Source organism: Meriones unguiculatus, chromosome 14, assembly GCF_030254825.1.
Source record: "Meriones unguiculatus strain TT.TT164.6M chromosome 14, Bangor_MerUng_6.1, whole genome shotgun sequence".
Lineage (NCBI taxonomy): Eukaryota > Metazoa > Chordata > Mammalia > Rodentia > Muridae > Meriones > Meriones unguiculatus.
In genome coordinates this window covers 55,396,784-55,414,866 of record NC_083361.1, presented here as the reverse complement: position 1 = coordinate 55,414,866, position 18,083 = coordinate 55,396,784, and the positions used below count along the sequence as shown (strand labels likewise).

General features: G+C 45.2%; 1 protein-coding gene and 1 long non-coding RNA gene across 3 annotated transcripts in view; one reads left to right on the top strand and one right to left on the bottom strand.

Annotated features, from left to right (window-relative positions):
• Positions 1–18,083, top strand: part of LOC132647223 (uncharacterized) — a 46,954-nt gene that overhangs the window by 7,424 nt on the left and 21,447 nt on the right. The gene's annotated exons all lie outside the window — the stretch shown is intronic.
• The window catches only part of Adamts17 (ADAM metallopeptidase with thrombospondin type 1 motif 17), a 299,178-nt gene that overhangs the window by 271,655 nt on the left and 9,440 nt on the right, over positions 1–18,083 (bottom strand). For both annotated transcript variants that reach the window (XM_060367298.1, XM_060367300.1), the window contains exon 3: positions 17,566–17,731. In XM_060367298.1, the coding sequence (XP_060223281.1) occupies positions 17,566–17,731 (166 nt within the window). The remainder of the gene's footprint in view (positions 1–17,565; positions 17,732–18,083) is intronic.

Here is an 18,083-nt window from a genome sequence, read left to right as displayed (position 1 = left end):
TTACTGGCTTGCTTCCATGCCCGTGTCCAGCTACCTTCTTACACAGCCCAGGACACCCTGCCACGGGGTGACCCAGCCCATAGTGGGCTGACCCTCCCACGTCAATCAGCAACTGAGAAAATGCCTCACGAATATCTGATAGAGACAATTTGTTAGTTGAGGCTGCTCTCAGCTGACATTAGGTTTGCTCCAAGTTGATAGCCGAAGCTAACGATGGCGGGTTTTGAGTAGAGAAATTGGAAGAAAGGTGGGGAAGGGGTAAAAACACAAGCAATTGGGGGAAATATCAGTGGGTGGATTTGGGAAATGCTCTTTGCAGCTCTACCAAAAGAAGCAGCAGCTGTGAAGTAAAGGGGAAAGCATAGAGAGAGGACAGGATGAGAGAATAATACTTGGGAGTCCAGTGGCTAGGGAGAATTTGGTAAGAACCGTTGGTGTCTGGCTGGTAGGGGCAGGCATGTTCTGGGAAGAAACACTAAGCTGGGCAGCCGAATGAATGCTAAAAGTATGAGGGCTACAGATGCAGGAGGAGACAGTGAGGGAATGCTCCAAGGTGGAAAGGGGAAAAGCATACCAAGGCAGCAAGAGAAAGTACAGAGGGCCTGAGGATGTGGCGTCAGTGGAGGAGCGCTTGCCTAGCATACCCCAGGCCCTCACTTAAATCCTGGCACAAGGGAGAGAAAAGGTACAGAAATCTCAGCTTTGTGAAACTTGTGCAGATGTCTTGGGCCTCGTGAACCTTGTGCTCGCTGGTGTTCATAGACAAGGGAGGAGAGGAAGGGAAAAGAGCAAGGCGCCCAGGACAAGGGCATCTTAAACCAAGGACTGAGAGAAGTAAAGAAGCCTTGTTGCTAGGAGACACAGCAAAACCCACAGGCTCTGGTGCAAGGGCAGGAACCAGCTGCAGTTTCTAGTCAGTCCCACAGAGTCACTCGAGAACTGTGAGAGGTGCTGGGGATATTGGAGAGGGTACAGGATAGGCCAGAATGTGGGCAGGCAATGGACAACACGCCACCAAGGCTCCAGGTACCAGCCCCCAACCACGAGCAACCCACCATCAATCTACAATGGACAGAATACAGCCCACATCTGAATCCCACTGCTCCCTGTTATAGTCTAAGCTGCCAGACCAGATGCTAGATTCTCAAACTAGTACAGCCATTCCTTCTACCGTTGCCAAGCAATACTCCTGGGAGTCAGAAAATCCTTCCAAAAAATACTCTACAAGAGGTAGCAGGAAAAAAGAACAACCAAGATTGGGGAACCCTTACAAATCAACACTGCTGATCAGCAATGTCATGGAACCTACAAGAAGAACTGGAGGCCTTGAGGACATGAGGAGTGTGCCTTCAAGGAGGATGGCGGGACCCTCCTTCCTTCTCGTTCTTTAAGAAGTGGGTGGTTTTGCTCAGCTACCATCTCCCTCTATGCCATGCTATCTCACCACCAGCCCACAAGCAACAGAGCCAAACAACCATGGACAGGGATTGCCAAAGCTGTGAGCCACAGGGAATCTGTCTTCGTTGTCAGTCCATTATCTCAGGTAAACAAATCTGCTCACAGAGAGGTAGCACCTTTCTCCCAGTGCTGGGCTCCTTCCAGCACTTCCTGAGACCCTTTGTTCCACATACTGATCCCCTCTACTTTTATCTCCATCTCAGGTTTAGCTTTAATGGATCCACTCTCTCCTTCCTCGCAGGGAAAGGCAACTATGTGCTTTCATAGTTCTTTCTACTTGACCAAAGTTCAGCATTAAGTCTTGGAAGATCCAGCAAAGTTAAAAAATATTTAGAAAATTATCTCCTGTGGCTGGGGAGACACTCTCGTCAGTAAACTGCCTGCTATGGAAGCACGAGGACCTGATTTGGATCCCCAGAACCCATGTTAAAAAGCCAGGCATGACAACTAAAGAGGGGCTTGTGGAGACTGAAGCACCAACCATGCATAGACTGGACCTAGATCTCCTACACAGGTGTAGCAGAGGAGCAGCGCAGGCCTCACGTGGGTTCCCTAGTAAGGGGAGCAGGGTCTGCCTCTGATATGGATTCTGCCTCTGACATATTGCCTGCTTTCTCATCACTCACACCCTGGTGGGGCTGCCTCCCCAGGCCTCAGGGGGAAAAGGACACACTAAGTCCTGATTCAACTTAATGAGCTGAGGTGAGTGGGTGGGGCCTCCCCTTAGCTGAGGAATAGGGAAGGGGGAAAGGGGCAGAGGGAGGGATGGTAGGACTGGGATGAGAAGAAGGAGGGAGGCTATGATCAGGATATAAAGTGAATAAATAAACAAATAAAAAATTTAAAAGGCCAGGCAGGATAGTGCCACTCCTAAGGCTCACTGGCCCACCAGCATAATCTAATCAGCGAGCCCCAGATACCAATGATAAAGACCTTGTCTCAAAAAATCAAGGTGGATGGTTTCTGAGTAATGACACTCATGGTTGACCTCTGGCCTCCGTTCGAACATGTACTTGCATGCACACAGACATACAAACCCACAGTATTTCCCATCTTCTATAGGTAAGGAAACAAAAAAGAGATAAAAAAAAAAAACAAAAAAACAAACCAAAAACCCAATCAGCTAACTTGGTTCATTCTTCTACGTGCTGGAAAGTAGAGTTAGAGCCATGAAAGACACCCAACGATGCTTCAGCTCTGCACCCATCCCTAGGCCACACGGGCAGCGGCAGGTAGCATCTACCTTACAATGTCCACCAGACTCCAAGCAGAATCATAAAGCCTCAGGAGGGTAGTGATAGCCAAGAATAACCATTGCACACAGGGATAAAATTAGGCTTTAATTTTACTCTTCCCAAAGGGTTATTAATAAGCTTCCTCCATCTAACCAATACCTCAACGGGGAAAAAAAGAATTTCCTTGGCCATTCATCTGAAAAAGAGATTAAACAGCAAGATCAGGCTGACTTGGAGTTCGCGAGAATTAGGTTCAGAAGAAAGCAGCACGTGCAAAACTGATGGCCATGCCCTTGCTGTATAAAAAATGCCAGTGAACATTCAGGTAGCATTCAGCCAGCACTTTCCACATCACCCTCTACCTCCAAGAAGGGGGCCACTAGGGGATGCAGATATGGATTCCCAGCCCAGAGAGGCAGGCCTGCTGTGTCACGCTTTCCGCTGTCTGCTACCATCAGCTTCGGATCCGTCCAGATAGGCCACATCCACATCAGAAGCTTCTTAGGACTGGACGCCACAGACCACATCTCTTCCCGAACACCCATCACCACAGATGACAAAGACACACATTGTCCCTTTCACTGTGTCCTTGGAACCTGGACAGTATGCTTTTCAGCACTGACCAGAAAGCTGGAAGGACTAAAGGTTTTGAAATGAACTGGCTTCCTCTACCCCAAAGACATTTACATAGCCTGGAAGGAAGGGTTCATTTATGCCTAAGAAGAGCCACCGTGCATAAAATCTGACCTTCAGATGAGCTCCTGTGGCATTTCCTATATGCCTGACACCAAGTGGCTGCCTCAGGGAGCAAACTACTTATGAATTACATTTTGACAATGACAAAGACATAAAAATATTTTTAAAAGTTAAGTTTTAAACATTTTTTATGAAAGGGAAGGGGGCGGAGCGGGGTTCAAGACAAGGTTTCTCTGTGTCCTGGCTGTCCTGGACTCGCTTCTGTAGACCAGGCTGGCCTTGAACTCACAGAGATCTCCCTGCCTCTGACTCCTGAGTACAGGGATTAAAGGTGTAAGTTTTTTAAGTTTTAATTCCTGTTATGGCCTGGAAATCTCTGTACCCCAATTCATTCATGCAAACTTTTAGGAGGTGGGGGGGCCTTATGGAGCAATTAGATCATGAGTGTGGATACCTTACATGATAGAAAGGCTCAGTCCTCAACGTGAGGACGAGGCGACAGGCCCCAGCTCTGAGAAAGTCTGTCACCAGCTGCCAAAGTTGCCAGAGTCTTAATCATTGACTCTCCAGACTTCAGAACTCCAAGAAATAATGCCACTTCTATTCTTTGTTTATAAGCCACCTAGCTTTGATATAGCATTTTGCTATTGCAGCCAGAAAGGGTAAAACTAATACTTTAGCCAAATACAAATTAAGGAAGAAGAAATTTTCATGCATTCATACACAAAAAATGTACAGAAATTTCACACCAGGAACAGTGAGTGAGTGAGCTGCGGTCTAAACAATCCAGCAGCTGAAAGGCTCAAATACTCTCAAGACAGTGAGAAGCCATTGTTATCTTGTCCAATGGTGAGGACCAGCGGGAACATGAGATATCAGTCAGCAGCCTCAAAAGACTCAGAAAAAAAAAAAATCACTCAAAAGAAGACCTCTGTGATTAGGCTAAAATTAGCCACAGACATAAAAAGGTAAAAAGAAAGCATATTGAAAAAAGACATAACAGGAAATAAAACTGGAAAGAAATATAACTTTGAGATACACAGAATTGTTAAAATTAAAACCTCAAAGAAAGACCAAAAAGAGTTTAGATCCGGTGAGGGAGAAATCTGCTGATCTAGGGAACCACTGGGAGACAATTCTCTAGAATACACAATGTAAAGAAGTTGCAAAGCATGGAGGACAGAAAATCAGGAGCCACAGATATCAGCTAAGTGTGTCCAGGGAATCGTTTAATGAGGGAGGCACTGCTCAGGACACACAGACAGAGCCTGCTTGGGATAGACAAAAGCCACGAAGCTTCATGCCAGAATCAGGACTCCAGTGGACCGACTATAGGAAACCTGACGGAGATGTGCAGAGGAACACACACACAGTGACAGCTTCTCGCCCACATAGAGGGAAGACGGGATATTTACACAGGATCTAAAGTCAGACGGGCTGTTTATAAGCAAAAGCAGATCACAGGGAGTATCTCCAAACGGTGAGGAGAGAACACTCCACCTCAAGCTCCATCCTCAGTTAAACCATCCCTGAGAGTGAAGGTAAAATAAACAGTTTGGGTAAAGCAAAGATGGCAACTTAGCCAGACAAAACCCCCATTTAAAAGAACGTTGTTTAAGGACCAAGGCAGAGAAGTGAGCTGTAAGAAACAATATTGAACAGATAAGTTGATAAAGATAGAGACAAAGCTGAATAATTCTAACTGCTATACATCATGATAACTAAGAGAAATTAAAATGGAAAAAAAAAAAACCACACACACACAGAAAAGCAAAGGTAAATGTTTGAAGGTTTTGTGTTATAAACAAAGGGTACTTAAAAGCCTGATAGAAAATAAGTGTGAGTGTGTATGTGTGTGTATGATTTCAAGGTGACAACACAGCACAGCTAGTGAAGGAAGAAGAAACAGAGAAAACTGGCTAAACTAATAGAAGAGGGTGGAATGGCACACTATGACACAGCAGAGAGAAAATACACACAAGAAATAGAAAATAATATCACATAAAGAAATCAACATAGATGCAAAAATATTCTCCGACCACTGAAGAGAGAGAGTCCTAAGTTGTAATTTGTTCACACTTAAAAAATACTATTGCTTTGTATGTTGTTGCTGGGACAGGCTCACACCTACTCCTCGGTGGAGCTGGGCCAGAGCTCAGGCCTTCCAGGCAGGGGCTCTCTCAACTGCACTACCTCCCCAGGGTGATACACATTACTTTTTGTTTTCTCTTTAAATTTTTTAAGGTTTATCTATTTCATGTGCAGGAGTGTTTTGCATGAAGGTAAATGTCTGTACACCCCACGTGTGCCTGGTGCCCACTGAGAGAGCGTCATCAGAGAGCGTCCGATCCCCTGGAACTGCTGTGAGCCACCGTGTGGGTGCTGAAACCAAACCTGGTCCCTCCGTAAGAGCAACAAGTGTTCATACCTGGGAAGGCATCACTCCAGCCTACAGATACATACTGCTTTCAAGAAACATGTAAAACAGAGAAGGATTACTAATAAAACTAGGGCCCTGGGGAGATGGTTACATGCACTGGCTGTTCTTCAAGAGGTGACGAGTTCAAGTCCCAGCATGGCAGCTCACAATCATCTATATTGGGATCTGATGCTGTCTGCTGGTGTGCTGGCATGCATGTAGACAAAGGGCTAATATATATATATATATATTTATGTAAACAAATTGTTTTAAAAAAACTAGAGAAAGGGAAACAGCAGGCTAAGATAAACTAAAACAAAAGTCGATGATATTAGATGCAAACACATATAGGTCAAAATCCTAACCAGGCATAAAAATGGACTGTTAACATGATGATAAGGGGAGTTAGTTGGTCAGGAGTACAGTAATACTGTTACAATGTATAAAGTAAAAGTTGGTAAAATTAAAAGGTGGGTGATTTAGCTGAGCACAGTACAGTGTGAGATTTTATATGTACTTATAAAACAAATCAGGCAAGCATGCTCAAAATAATTTAAGCTAATAAATGCTGTCCACAGAAATTTGGAAATACACATTTTAACTTATGAATACACATACCAAAAAATGAACAAACAAACCAACCTGCCACATTTAATGCCAGGGGCAGAAAGATGGCTTAGATAGTAAAGGCATGAGCTACAGAGCCTGAGTTTGAACCCCAAAACCCACATGGTAGAAGAAGAGAATAAACACCCCCCAAACTGTCTTCTAACCTCTAACCTACATGTCATGGCATATATACCCACGCACATACATGCACAAATAAATGTCTCTTAAAAACCTAATTTCTAGACGAAAGTGCAAATCTCAGCTATGATTTAAGAACCCGTGTTATATGAAGTGTAGCATGGCAAAGAAGCTTCTAGAAGATCCAAACTTCCAGAAGACAATTGCAAGCTTGAACAAAATGCAAAGGTCTCCAAGGTACCCAGAAGGTACCAGAAAATACTGGAGAAAGATTCTGGGGAAGTTGACGTGAGGAAGAGAAGACGGCATCGGAGATGGACGGGTGGGGGGCCTGCTGGCTGCCGTGCCAAGCAACCTTGCAACCCTCAGGGTCAAAGGACGGAATGAGGGCAACGAGCTGACCGACCGCATGTAAGTTCTACCAGATCTGTGTTGTCCCTACACGGAACGCATCACAGCTAAGGAAAGGCGTGTAAGAAAGCCATCTGGAAATCTGTAATTGCACAGCCGGATCAAAAATACAGATGGAAGGACAGCAGGGCACATATGACGCGAATGAGGAGAGGATACTGAGGAGTGAAGGTTTAAGTAAGGGTGAGGATGGGTCTACATCTTCACTCCTGAAGATGTAGAAAAAAGCCTGATTGAAACCCACTAATCAGTAAGCCCATTTCAAAGTATACTTTTTTAAAAAGGAATTTGAATGAAGGCACCCTACTCCCATAAGACTTGCTTGGGTTAGTGAATAAAAACTGCAGTGACAGATGATACCTCCCTGAGTTACTGGTCAACGCCACTTCAGAGGTCTTCAGAACAATGCAGGCTATGGCCATTGCTCCCGGTTACCCACCATAATACATGGTAAGAGCCTTTGCTGGAGACAATACAGATTTTGGCCGTAGGACATAGAGAAATCAGTCTCAAAGCCAGTCAGGAAACTCCCACCCTGCTGGCCAGCTTTCATAAGGCCAGGAGGTTCTGTACAGACTACTGGAGAGAAAAGACATCAGTGGTCTTACCCAGTAATGGATCCTGCATGCTGTAATCCTGACCTGCCAAGTAAGATGCGCCCACATCCGCAATGATGCTATGGTTACCATGGGCTAACCAGCTGCTTTCTGAGTGGATTTAAGGCCTGGTCCCTAGAAGGGAATCTTTGCCTGATACTGTAAACTTAAAAAAAACCAAAAAACAAAAAACAAAAAAACATGGCTAGGAAGAGCAGAGACCCTAGAACGGAACGTATTATTTAGCTAAATATACCTTATCAAATTACCTTCGGATTATGTTTATATTCACTGAGCTGCTTTTAATCCTAAGGAAGCTTTTTGTAGTCAATGCAAATTTGAGTCAATACACTGATTTATGACTGATCAAAGTGTTGAGAACACGTGAGTGTGAGCACTCAGTCCTAAATGAAGCATCTTCATCCCGCTGTCATGAAGGCTCCGAGAACACAGTGAAAAGGTGAGCAGAAAAACTGCTAAGATGCAGGGACTGGGGAGGAGTAGTTTCTTTTGGATATGACATGGCTATTGCACTCAACTTATTGGACATGTAGTTATCTGCACAAGATCCAGCCAGCAAACTTGCAGTGTGGAGAGGAACTCATGAGGCTGCACCCCTTACTGAGGAACTATTGGGAAACTCACTCTTCTGTGATGGTGGGGACACAGTGGTACACCATCGTGGGTCAGTGGCTAGGCCCACACATGGCCTTTCATGGGCAGTACTAACTGGACTTTGTCAGCACTCTACAAGACTATCCTTTGGAGCTAGACAGATAGCTCAGTGATTAAGAATACTGTCCGCTCTCCCAGAGAACCTGAGTCTGATTCCCGGCAAACAAATGGCAGCGTCTGGAACTCCAGGTTCAGGAGGTTTGACACTCTCTTCTTACCTTCACATGCGCCAGGCATGCTGTGATGTGCAGACATATATGTAGGCAAAAACACCCGTACACATAAAATACACGTTAAATTATTTTCTAAAAGGACCGTTCTCTCAGCCAAATTGTCATCACTGCAGCTGTGCTTGTTAGCAAGAGGTCACCACAGCCAAGCCTGTCAATGGCCAACTTTCCCTCATAGAAAGGGGGGTGGGGAAGGTCACGGGGACCCTCACTGGAATGTCCAACCACTTCTCCCAGTCAGTTTTATGTAATTCTGCCCTAATTGCACATGGCCTCTGGGAGGCTGGGAAGGACTGGGCAGAAGTCTCCATCCACAAAGTTATAGGGAAGCCATCATCCATGCTAGGTGCGGACTCTCCAGGGGCTGCTTTAGAGTAAGTACCCGTTACTTCTGCTTACGACTCTCACCCAAGCTCTGTAATTTAGATGGAATCAAACTGGGGTTTATAGTTGGGATCTTATGAGGCCAAGTGTGGGTTAGACATTGCCTAGACACACCCCCTCACTGGCAGAAAAGTCTCTCGACAGTTGGTTACTCTAAAAAAGAAGGGGGGAGGACATGAAGTTGGGGAGGGGAGCGTGTGTTGGGGAGAATCGTGAGTCAGAAGAGGGAAACGAAACGGGGGTGGATGCGATCATGCTTTATTGTATACATGTCACATTCTCAAAGAATACATTTTTTAAAATTGTTTAAAGAACTAACTGAGGTTTGAGCTGCCACCCAAGATACAAATGTTGTAATTTGAGTCCAGTAAAATTGTTTCTACCAAGACATTCTCCAGAGGAACAGAACCCGATGTCTCCACAACACGACGCTTGCAACAGCCAGAGCAAGTCCAAAATTACTCAACGTGCCAAGAATCAGGAACATGCGACTGACTTTCAAGAGAAATGGATACAAAACCAAATGTCCCAGATGTTAGAGTAGCACACAGCGACGTTAGCATAACAATTATCACCATACTCAAGGATTTGAAGGAAAATGTACTCATGATGGATGAAAAGACTAAAATTTCAGCAGAGATGCAGGGGCTATGAAAAAGAACCAAGCGAAAACACCACATGAGCATACTCTCCAGTTGCTACACACAGAATTATAAATTATCTTTTTAAATGGCTAAGAATCTGAGTCATTTAAGCTACTATGTGCTAAAGGCAGCAGGACCCATCTCTGAATTCTACAGCACCATATTATACTCTCTAATAAGTAAATAAACAAACCCTATGGAAACTGGAGAACATTTAGACCTGGATACTGAAAACGGTACATGTCAAAAGCTGTCCACAGCTAAAAGTGTGCTAAAAACCAAGCATAGTCTCAAATATGTGAATTAAAATGACCAAAGAGCCAGTGGCTCACATATGAGTCCTAGCATTCACGAAAGAGGTAGAGGCAGGAAGATCATAATTTCAAAGCCAGTCAGGGATACATACAGTTCCAGGTCAGCCTAGGCTATGTAACAAGGCCTATCCCAGGAGGGAAAATAAAAAGATTTTAAAAGATAAAAATGTAATTAGGTAGCATTCTACTAAAGGAAGTAGGGGGAAAGCAACAGGACTAAAAAGAAAAAAAAATTTAAAGGTAGGAAGGAAGGAAGAAAAAAATGGTTCAGTTGTGAGAACAATCTGAGGATCAAAGTCAAGATGCCAGCACCCATGTAACAAGCCAGACATCCTGTATATTCCAATAACCCCGGGTCCAGGGCTGAGGCAGAGCCAGGGCTTGCTTGCTTCCAGGCTAGTTGAGAAAAGGCAAGTCCCCAAATCATAGAAACCCTATCTCTGAAAGAATAGGTGGAGTGACAGAGTAAGTATTTGACATGGTCTTCTGACTTCTACACACATGCATACACACACAAACACAAACACACACAAACACACACAGGCATACCCACACACAATCATACATCTGCATGTATGTATACTAACACAGACAAATACGTGCATGCATAAAGAAATCTTTAACAATCTAAATAAATCAGATAAAAGTAAACAGAGCGAGGTATGATGGTATGCACCTACGGTACCAACTACTTTGGAAGCTGAAACAGGAGGATCATGTGTGTCAGATGAGCTGGGGCAATACATTGAGACTCCATCTGAATGTAGAAGAAAGTGACAAAAAATTAGAAAAATCAAACAATATATAGAAGTATAACTTATAAGTTAAAGAAGTAGAGAACAAAAAGCAGAAGGGAAGAAAAAGCTAATTCTTTGAAGAGAAGTTAGCAGGCAAACTTCTACAATGGCATGAACAAACTTGATTTGCATCCGTCAGCATAGATAAGGCTAGAAACCATTACCGTGAAGGACAAACCATTCACTGCCTGAAATGAAACCATTTACGTAGACGTGAAAATACAAAAACCACAACACACAGCTTACCACCCTATACAGAAAGAGAATACGACAGAGTCACACCAGCATTGCTTGGAGGGGAGAATGAGGGCCACAAACGTTCAATTTCTCTCTGAATCAACTATGGCCAGACATGAACACGGCTTAAATCAGAGGCCTAGGAGAGAGGCTTGCTGGTTTTGTTCTGGGGGGTGTCTTTGCCTGATATTACATTAGTAGAAAGAAATTGCACCCTCTTTATTCTATTAGTCTCCAAACCAGGCAGTGAGGGACCAGAGGGCTAGTGAGAGAGGAAACTTTAAGCCTGAGACCTCCAAGGGCACTTTCTAATTTTGCAAAATAAAACCTTGGGTTTTATTTGTTTTGTTTTGTTGATTCACTTATGAGACTGATGGCCATGAGAGCCTCTGGGTCCCAGCTCAGGCCTCTGTGAAGGCCCCTCCCTGTGTTGAAACTAGAACCCAGGACACTAGAGGATGGTGTCTTGACAGCGAAGAATGAGCGTATGAATAATTTAGCCAATTGTTTATTAGTGGCTAAGTACACGTGCACACTGACTGAGTACTTCCACAAGCCCCGGGAAGACATTTTTCAGTCGCAGTTGAGGGGAATAAAGGTCAGACAGGCTGTCACTCCATACTTGTCTGAGATCTCCCAGCTCCTCAACTGTTTCAAAAGAAACCTTGAGGAAGTGACGACAAGCTACCATAGTATCTACACTTACATTTCTTTTTTTTCCCAGCCAGGCATTGCTAGAGTGCTCTTAGCCACATCTTTCAGTAGCGGAAGTGGTACCAACCACCCTCACGTGTAGTGTTGGCCAACAATGACTGGGAGAAGCAGGCAAGACAGCCGTCATCAGGGGATGGTATAGAATAGTAAGTTTCATGTTGTGGTAATCTCCATGCTCTAGATGAGAAAACAGTGGCTGGGAGGGCCTGAATTGTCTCCTGTCCCTGAATCCTCAAGTCCCAACCCCCACCGCCTCAGAATGCACCTGTATGAGTAGATTTTGTTTTGTTTTCTGTTGTTTCCTGCAAGTAACTAAAAAAAGAAGTCACCAAAATGGGTCCCTGAGAAGACATGCGGAGAGAAGGCAGGAGAAAGGCCAAGAAAGGCATGGAACAGAGTGCCTCTCACAGTCTCAGGAAGAACAGCCTGGCCAAGCCCCACCTCAGACTCGCAGCCTCCACAGCTGTGGAGAGGCTCAAGGCTCACTCAGGTGGCTTTCTGTTATGGAAGCCCCAGAAGACGGAATCAGAGGTGCAGGCATGTTAAGTCTCCCCGAAGGAAACGAGACTTGAGCCTCTACCACAAGTCTTTCTTCTGTTTCTCATGGCATAATAATCATGAAATATTAGTGTCTGCTCTCAGGGATCATAGAAAAAATGCAAATTATATGTAAATTGGTATGTAAAATACTGAGTTGAAGGAACTCAATGTAGCAGTTAGTTAACTCCATTTTTTGGTGTATGTATCCTGTGGAATATGTGCATATTTGCATGTGTGTGTGGATACACATATCTATGACATAGGGTGTCTTCCTCAATCACTCTCCACCGTAGATACCGAGGCAGGGTATCTCACTGAACCCAGAGCTCACCAATAAATAGACTGACGGGCTGCCATGCCCACCTAGCATTTACATGGTGCTGGGACCTCCAGCCCGCGTGCTTGCACGGCTAAAGCTCTACCTGCTAAGCCACCACCCCAGTTCCCATCCATCTCTTTAAGCTTCTTATTGCAGATAAGATCCAGAACATAGAAGGCTGCTGTTTTCAACAAGGAACACTGGGAAAAAAAATCAGAAAAAAAAAAAACATAGACATTGTCTATTATCATTTATTACTGCTACTACTAAAACTCCACCAATGACTGAACACCTCAGAGTCTAGGGAAGTGTTTCTCAACCTTCCTAACGCTGCGACCCTTTAATACAGTTCCTCGTGTTGCGGTGACTCCCAGCCGTAAAATTACTTTCCTTGCAACTTCATAGCTGTAATTTTGCCCCTGTTATGAACTGTAATGTAAACATCTTCCATTTCTGATGGTCTCACGAGACCCCTGTGAAAGGGTCATTTGACTCCCCAGCCTGAGAACCACTAGTTTAGAGGCAGCAATCTCAGAGGAATTAAACCCTTCCTGAGAAAGTGAGGGCCAGCCGTCACTCTTCTCCCTCGTCCAGGTGGAACGAAGAGTTGATCAGCTTAATTAAATTGCCCACCGTGGAAATAGGAAGGAAGCTGCCGAGTCTTCAACCCCAGGGCTAGAGAAAATGACTTAGGTCGAGGTAGAGTGTCAGAAGTCCACACCACTGTTTTTTAGCCTAGAGCGTGGTGGCCTGCAGGCAGTCAGGCCAGGGTTAGCAGGCAGAGTGGTAGTCCTCAGTCGCCTGGGGACTGGGGTCTACGTTCCTCCAGACGCAGATGTCATCCTGACTCTACACATCTGAAAGCGATGGTGAGCTGACAGTAACACAGGCCGGCCTACCTCAAATCCCAACTCAGGAGAGGATCTTACCTCTCACTGGAGCCGCCTCTGTGAGCTGAGAGGGGATGGCGAGAACCAAGACATTGCATGAAGATGAGCCAGGTCAAGCACAACCTGACATCTAGCCTCCTGCATCACCCGTCAACCCTGTAAGCCCAGGCCAGTGTTTCTAGTGTTTAAGCCAGTTTGATTGCTTTTTTTATTTTCTAACTAGAGAATCTTAGTTGAGATAAAGCCCAAGTCCTGGCCAGCTATGAATTAAGCTATGAATTAGCCTGAGCACACATACACACACACATATGCATGATTAAACATGCAAATTTTATGCCAATTAGCAATGTAAAATTTCTGAAATGTTGTGATATCTTCTAGTCACTCATCAAAAATGACTTCATATTACTATATACGGACCAGACAATGCTGGAAAACAACTAATCATTTCACAAAGCAATCTTAACAGAACTTTGGAAACATTCCTCAGTGCTGTGTAGACCCCACTCTGGGCCAGATTTATATTCTAATGAGCTCACTCTCACTCAGAACTGTGAAGGAATTCCCATTTTTAAAATGCCCCATTGCAAACTTATCTTTGTTCTTTTGTTTGTTGACTTCAACTTGCCTGCGTGCGACACCAATTACAGTAAAGAAGTCAAATTGGTACTTGATGCCACGAAGATAGCAGTGGAAGATGCTAGATTCTAGAAGTGGAGAAATTAAAACAAGCACAGAAAAAAAAAAAGAAAACAAAGTTTTGAGGTCAAAATGACCACTTGAAACTCAAGGAGCTTTCCAACATATCTGAAGAACCATTTCGCTATCAAAAATAGCTAAAAGGTCTTCATGATTGTACCCAAAATACTTAAAAAAAAAAAAAAAGAAAAGAAAGTTTGTAGATTCCATGTTTTCTTGCCATGTTGTAAACTGAAGTTTTATTTTGTGAATTGGTTTGTGGAGTTCTAAAAAGAAATGCCTAGGAGGGAAAATGATCAGCCTATCCTTTCTCCAGGAGCCCACAAAGTTTTTCAGGAAGTATCTCCGGGAAGGAAGTTCTTCCTCCTCCCAGTGGCCTTGGCTGTGTTGGTCCCTCTAGTCCCTACCCTATCCAGACGCAAGCTACTAACTAGATGGTTGCAGAAGCTCATCTCTCAGGTAGGTTCAGTGATTCAGGGTAGATCTGTTACATTCCTCCTTACCTGAAGGAGCCAGACAGGCCGCTCTGGGGTCAGGCCTAAGAATCAAGTAATAAAGAGTCAATATATAAGCCGCCTGTTTCAGCTAGATAGAACGTGTCACCCTGAGGAAAGCTTGGATTAATCTGATTTAACTTTTATAGAAAACTTCAAGAATGTACTTTGCTATTGTGCCAGAAAGTGAATTCCCACCCCACCCCCAACCCCCGAGTTCTAAAGCCCAGCATTAGAAAGCCGTTCTGAACAAAAGTCTCATTAGCTAAGTCCAGTAAAAGGCCAAGCGTCTCTCTCCACACAGCAGAAGCATGGGCTGAGAATGTCATGCAAACAAAACAGACCAGAGGCTGTCTTCAGTGTCATGCCCCTACCTCGTCTGGAGGCTTTTGCACTGCAACCTGTGCTACACACGTGCTCCCGCACCTCAGAGGGGCCGGGAGAAGATGTGGGAGAAAGGAAGGAAAGATTGTCCTTGAGGCAGATTCAGAGGTTTCTCTTCAGCACTCACTCCACCCTGATTGCTCATTTTCTTTCCTCCATTACTGGCTAAACAGTCTCAAAACGTGTTCCAAAATTAGCTGTGAACACAAAAACGCAAACACAAGCACCATTTGTCATTTGCTCAGCAATTCTAGTTGTTGTCCCCTCAAAGAGGATGGAAGTGGATCATCAGATAAATATCCCATTAGCTCACTGGCAGACACGCTGGGCTTCGGGTCACAGCCTGGCAGCTGGTGGGTGCTGGCTTGAGTGAGGAGAATAGAACCCATCTGCCCTTCATGTCGCCGTGCGGCCCTGCGTGACGGTTCTCATCTGAGAAACTTCACTCTCAGTGGCCCCCAGATACTGCTTTCCCATGGAGCATTCCATACAGGGGTGTCCAAACCTGCAGGCCCCATGCATCCCAGAATAACTGTGGATGTTCCGAACACACAGGTCAACAACATCCTGTCCCAACATCAAAAAGTTGGGTACCTACTGGGTGGTACTCATCACCAGGCAAATGACTGTTAAATGGTCAGACGCCCTGGTTATGGTCCAGGGAGAGCATCCCTAAAGCAGATAGGTATGAGTAGCTGGTCAGGCTCTCCAGGTGAGGCCAACATACCAACAGGGCTGAACACAGAAGAGTCGCGGCCTCTGAACCCATGTGTGCCGGTCAGCTGCAGACAGCACACAAACATTTACAACAAATAATAGCTGTTTGCTATAAAACAGATAATGAGGGAGAAACGATCCAATGAAACTGACCTGTCAAGTTCAGACCCATGAGTCAAAAACCCCTGAATCCCATTAAAGGGTATTTTAGTGCCTATTAATTTTATGCTGTGGTCTGTTGTTCCCCACAGTTGAGAAGGGTGTGGACAGCAATTAAGAAAAACCCTGAAATTAAAGTAACATTCTCTCTCATTGGACTTACTCGTTATGGTCACTGCTAACTCTCCCTGCCAGAGGCTGACAGCCTGAGAAGGGTAATGGCAAGCCTCAGGCAATGGCTGAACTGGACTGAAAGCGATCCTCACTTATTTCCAAGCTCACTAGAACACCAAACAGAGTCACGCTACATCTCTGCAGAAGGATGAATTCTGAACTGTGAAAGCAGGCCCCAGCCAGGAAGAAATGCTACCTAGAAGATGCAGTTTAAACCAGTTTTGCCAGGGAACATTTTCAGGCACACTGCTTAAATATTCTTAAATGCCTGCTAACCCACAGTAGTTTGAATAGAGGTGCAGAATGAAAAGCAGAGGCTTTCCCAACCCGAACTATATGTCATTTCCATAAACCATGACACCTAAGTCATACCCCAGACCCATTAGCTCAGGATCTGAGAGGACAGCTAAGTAAATGGCACTGGGGAGGCATATATTCAGGCCTTCAGTGTGTGTGCATGTGCATGGATGCTGGAAATCAGCCTCAGGCCACTTCCTCAGTCCCTCCCTTGTCTTCTGAGACACTCCCTCACGGGGCCTGGCACTTACCCATTCAGCCAGGCTAGCTGGGCAACCGCCTCCGGGAAGCCACTTGTCCTGGGTCCCCAGTGCTAGGTTACAGATGTGCACCTCCAAATCCTGTTCCTTCTGTGGGTTCTGGGTCCTCAGGATTGTGTGTTAGGTACTTTCCCAACTGAGCCATCTCCCCAGTTCCCTAAATGGTACTGTTTAAGTGGTGTTTTTCACACGTGATCATGTCTCTGAACCCCCAGTGACTAGACCAGGCTGTGGGCACTCTGGTCACTGCAGGTTTGACATGAGGATGGAGGATGTAAGTAGTCAAAAAGTTCCCAGGTGCTGCAGATGCTGCTGCCCAGGGTTTCATAGGTTCCCCAGGCAACTCTCACTATAGCATCCATTGCTGAGGACCAGCTTATACAAAGGCAGACGACCTCAGAGGATGGTCTCCTCAGAGTATCCCAGCTATGCTGCCAAGCTGAGGCTTGGTAAGAAGGTGTTCTGGTCTCTACTTGATCCGGATACTTAAAACTAAAGCTCTAAATTAAACCAGGCATGATGTCGCCCACCTTTAATCCTAGTACTTGGGAGGAAGAGGCAGGCAGATCTCTGAATTCAAGGCCAGCCTGGTCTACAAACCAAGTCCAGGACAGCCGGGCCTACAGAGAAACCCTGTCACGAAAAAACAATACGGAAAATTGAGACTCCATTCAGAAAATGGATGTCCTGGGTTCCTTGCAGAAATGAAACTTTTCCAAAGGGCAGTTACACATGAAATGTCAATACTAATACACACAGAAAGAAAGGCTTTGCGGACAACAGCGAAGCTTCTGAAATATTCTATTATGCCCATAGCACTGTTTCTATTAACAACAGATGATAAATACAGCTGTGGTCCTATAAGATTCTACCACTGGGTGCCATTGTAGTCCTCCTGATCTAAGCGCATAACTTTATGATTTCACGCAGGAAGCAAAACAGCTAATAAAATCCTTCTCAGAACTGTGTCCCTGCTGTCACGTGACACGTGACTGTAGAAGGAAGGCCCCCGTGAGCCCGTTGGGTGTCAGCTGTGTGTGCACGCCATTCCAACGCCTCTGCTGCGCAGACTCACCTGCCACTACTTCGCAGTGATGCTCGGTTCCCTTGACCTCGGTAGATGGGCTGGGGGTAGAGGACCATTGGCGCCTGATCAGATGTCTTCTTTCACTGAATGGGCCCCCCGAGTTGTTGAGGGGCTGGATGAACACCTGCTCCTGCTCGAGCTGGATGAGGCCAACCTGCCCAGAAAGAAGACAAAGGGACGTTGGTCATCCTCACTCACTCATGTGTGGCAGAGGGGGAGTGACGGCTTACGAATTTCCACCCCAAATTTGCAGCATTTAAGAGCAGCTGAGAGAGTATCCGATGGGTTTGATTTTGTATTCCAATTTTATTACTGTTCTTATCACTTACAGTTTATTCACTTGGTAGCCCAGTTGTAGCCCCCTCCCTCATCTTCTCCAAGTTCCACCCTCCCTCCCTCTCCTTCCCCTATCCCTCTTCCCTAGTCCACTGATAGGGAAAGTCCTCCTGTCCCCTCTGGGTCTTTGTATATCTCCCTTCTTCCATAAGATTTCCTCTACTCTGTCC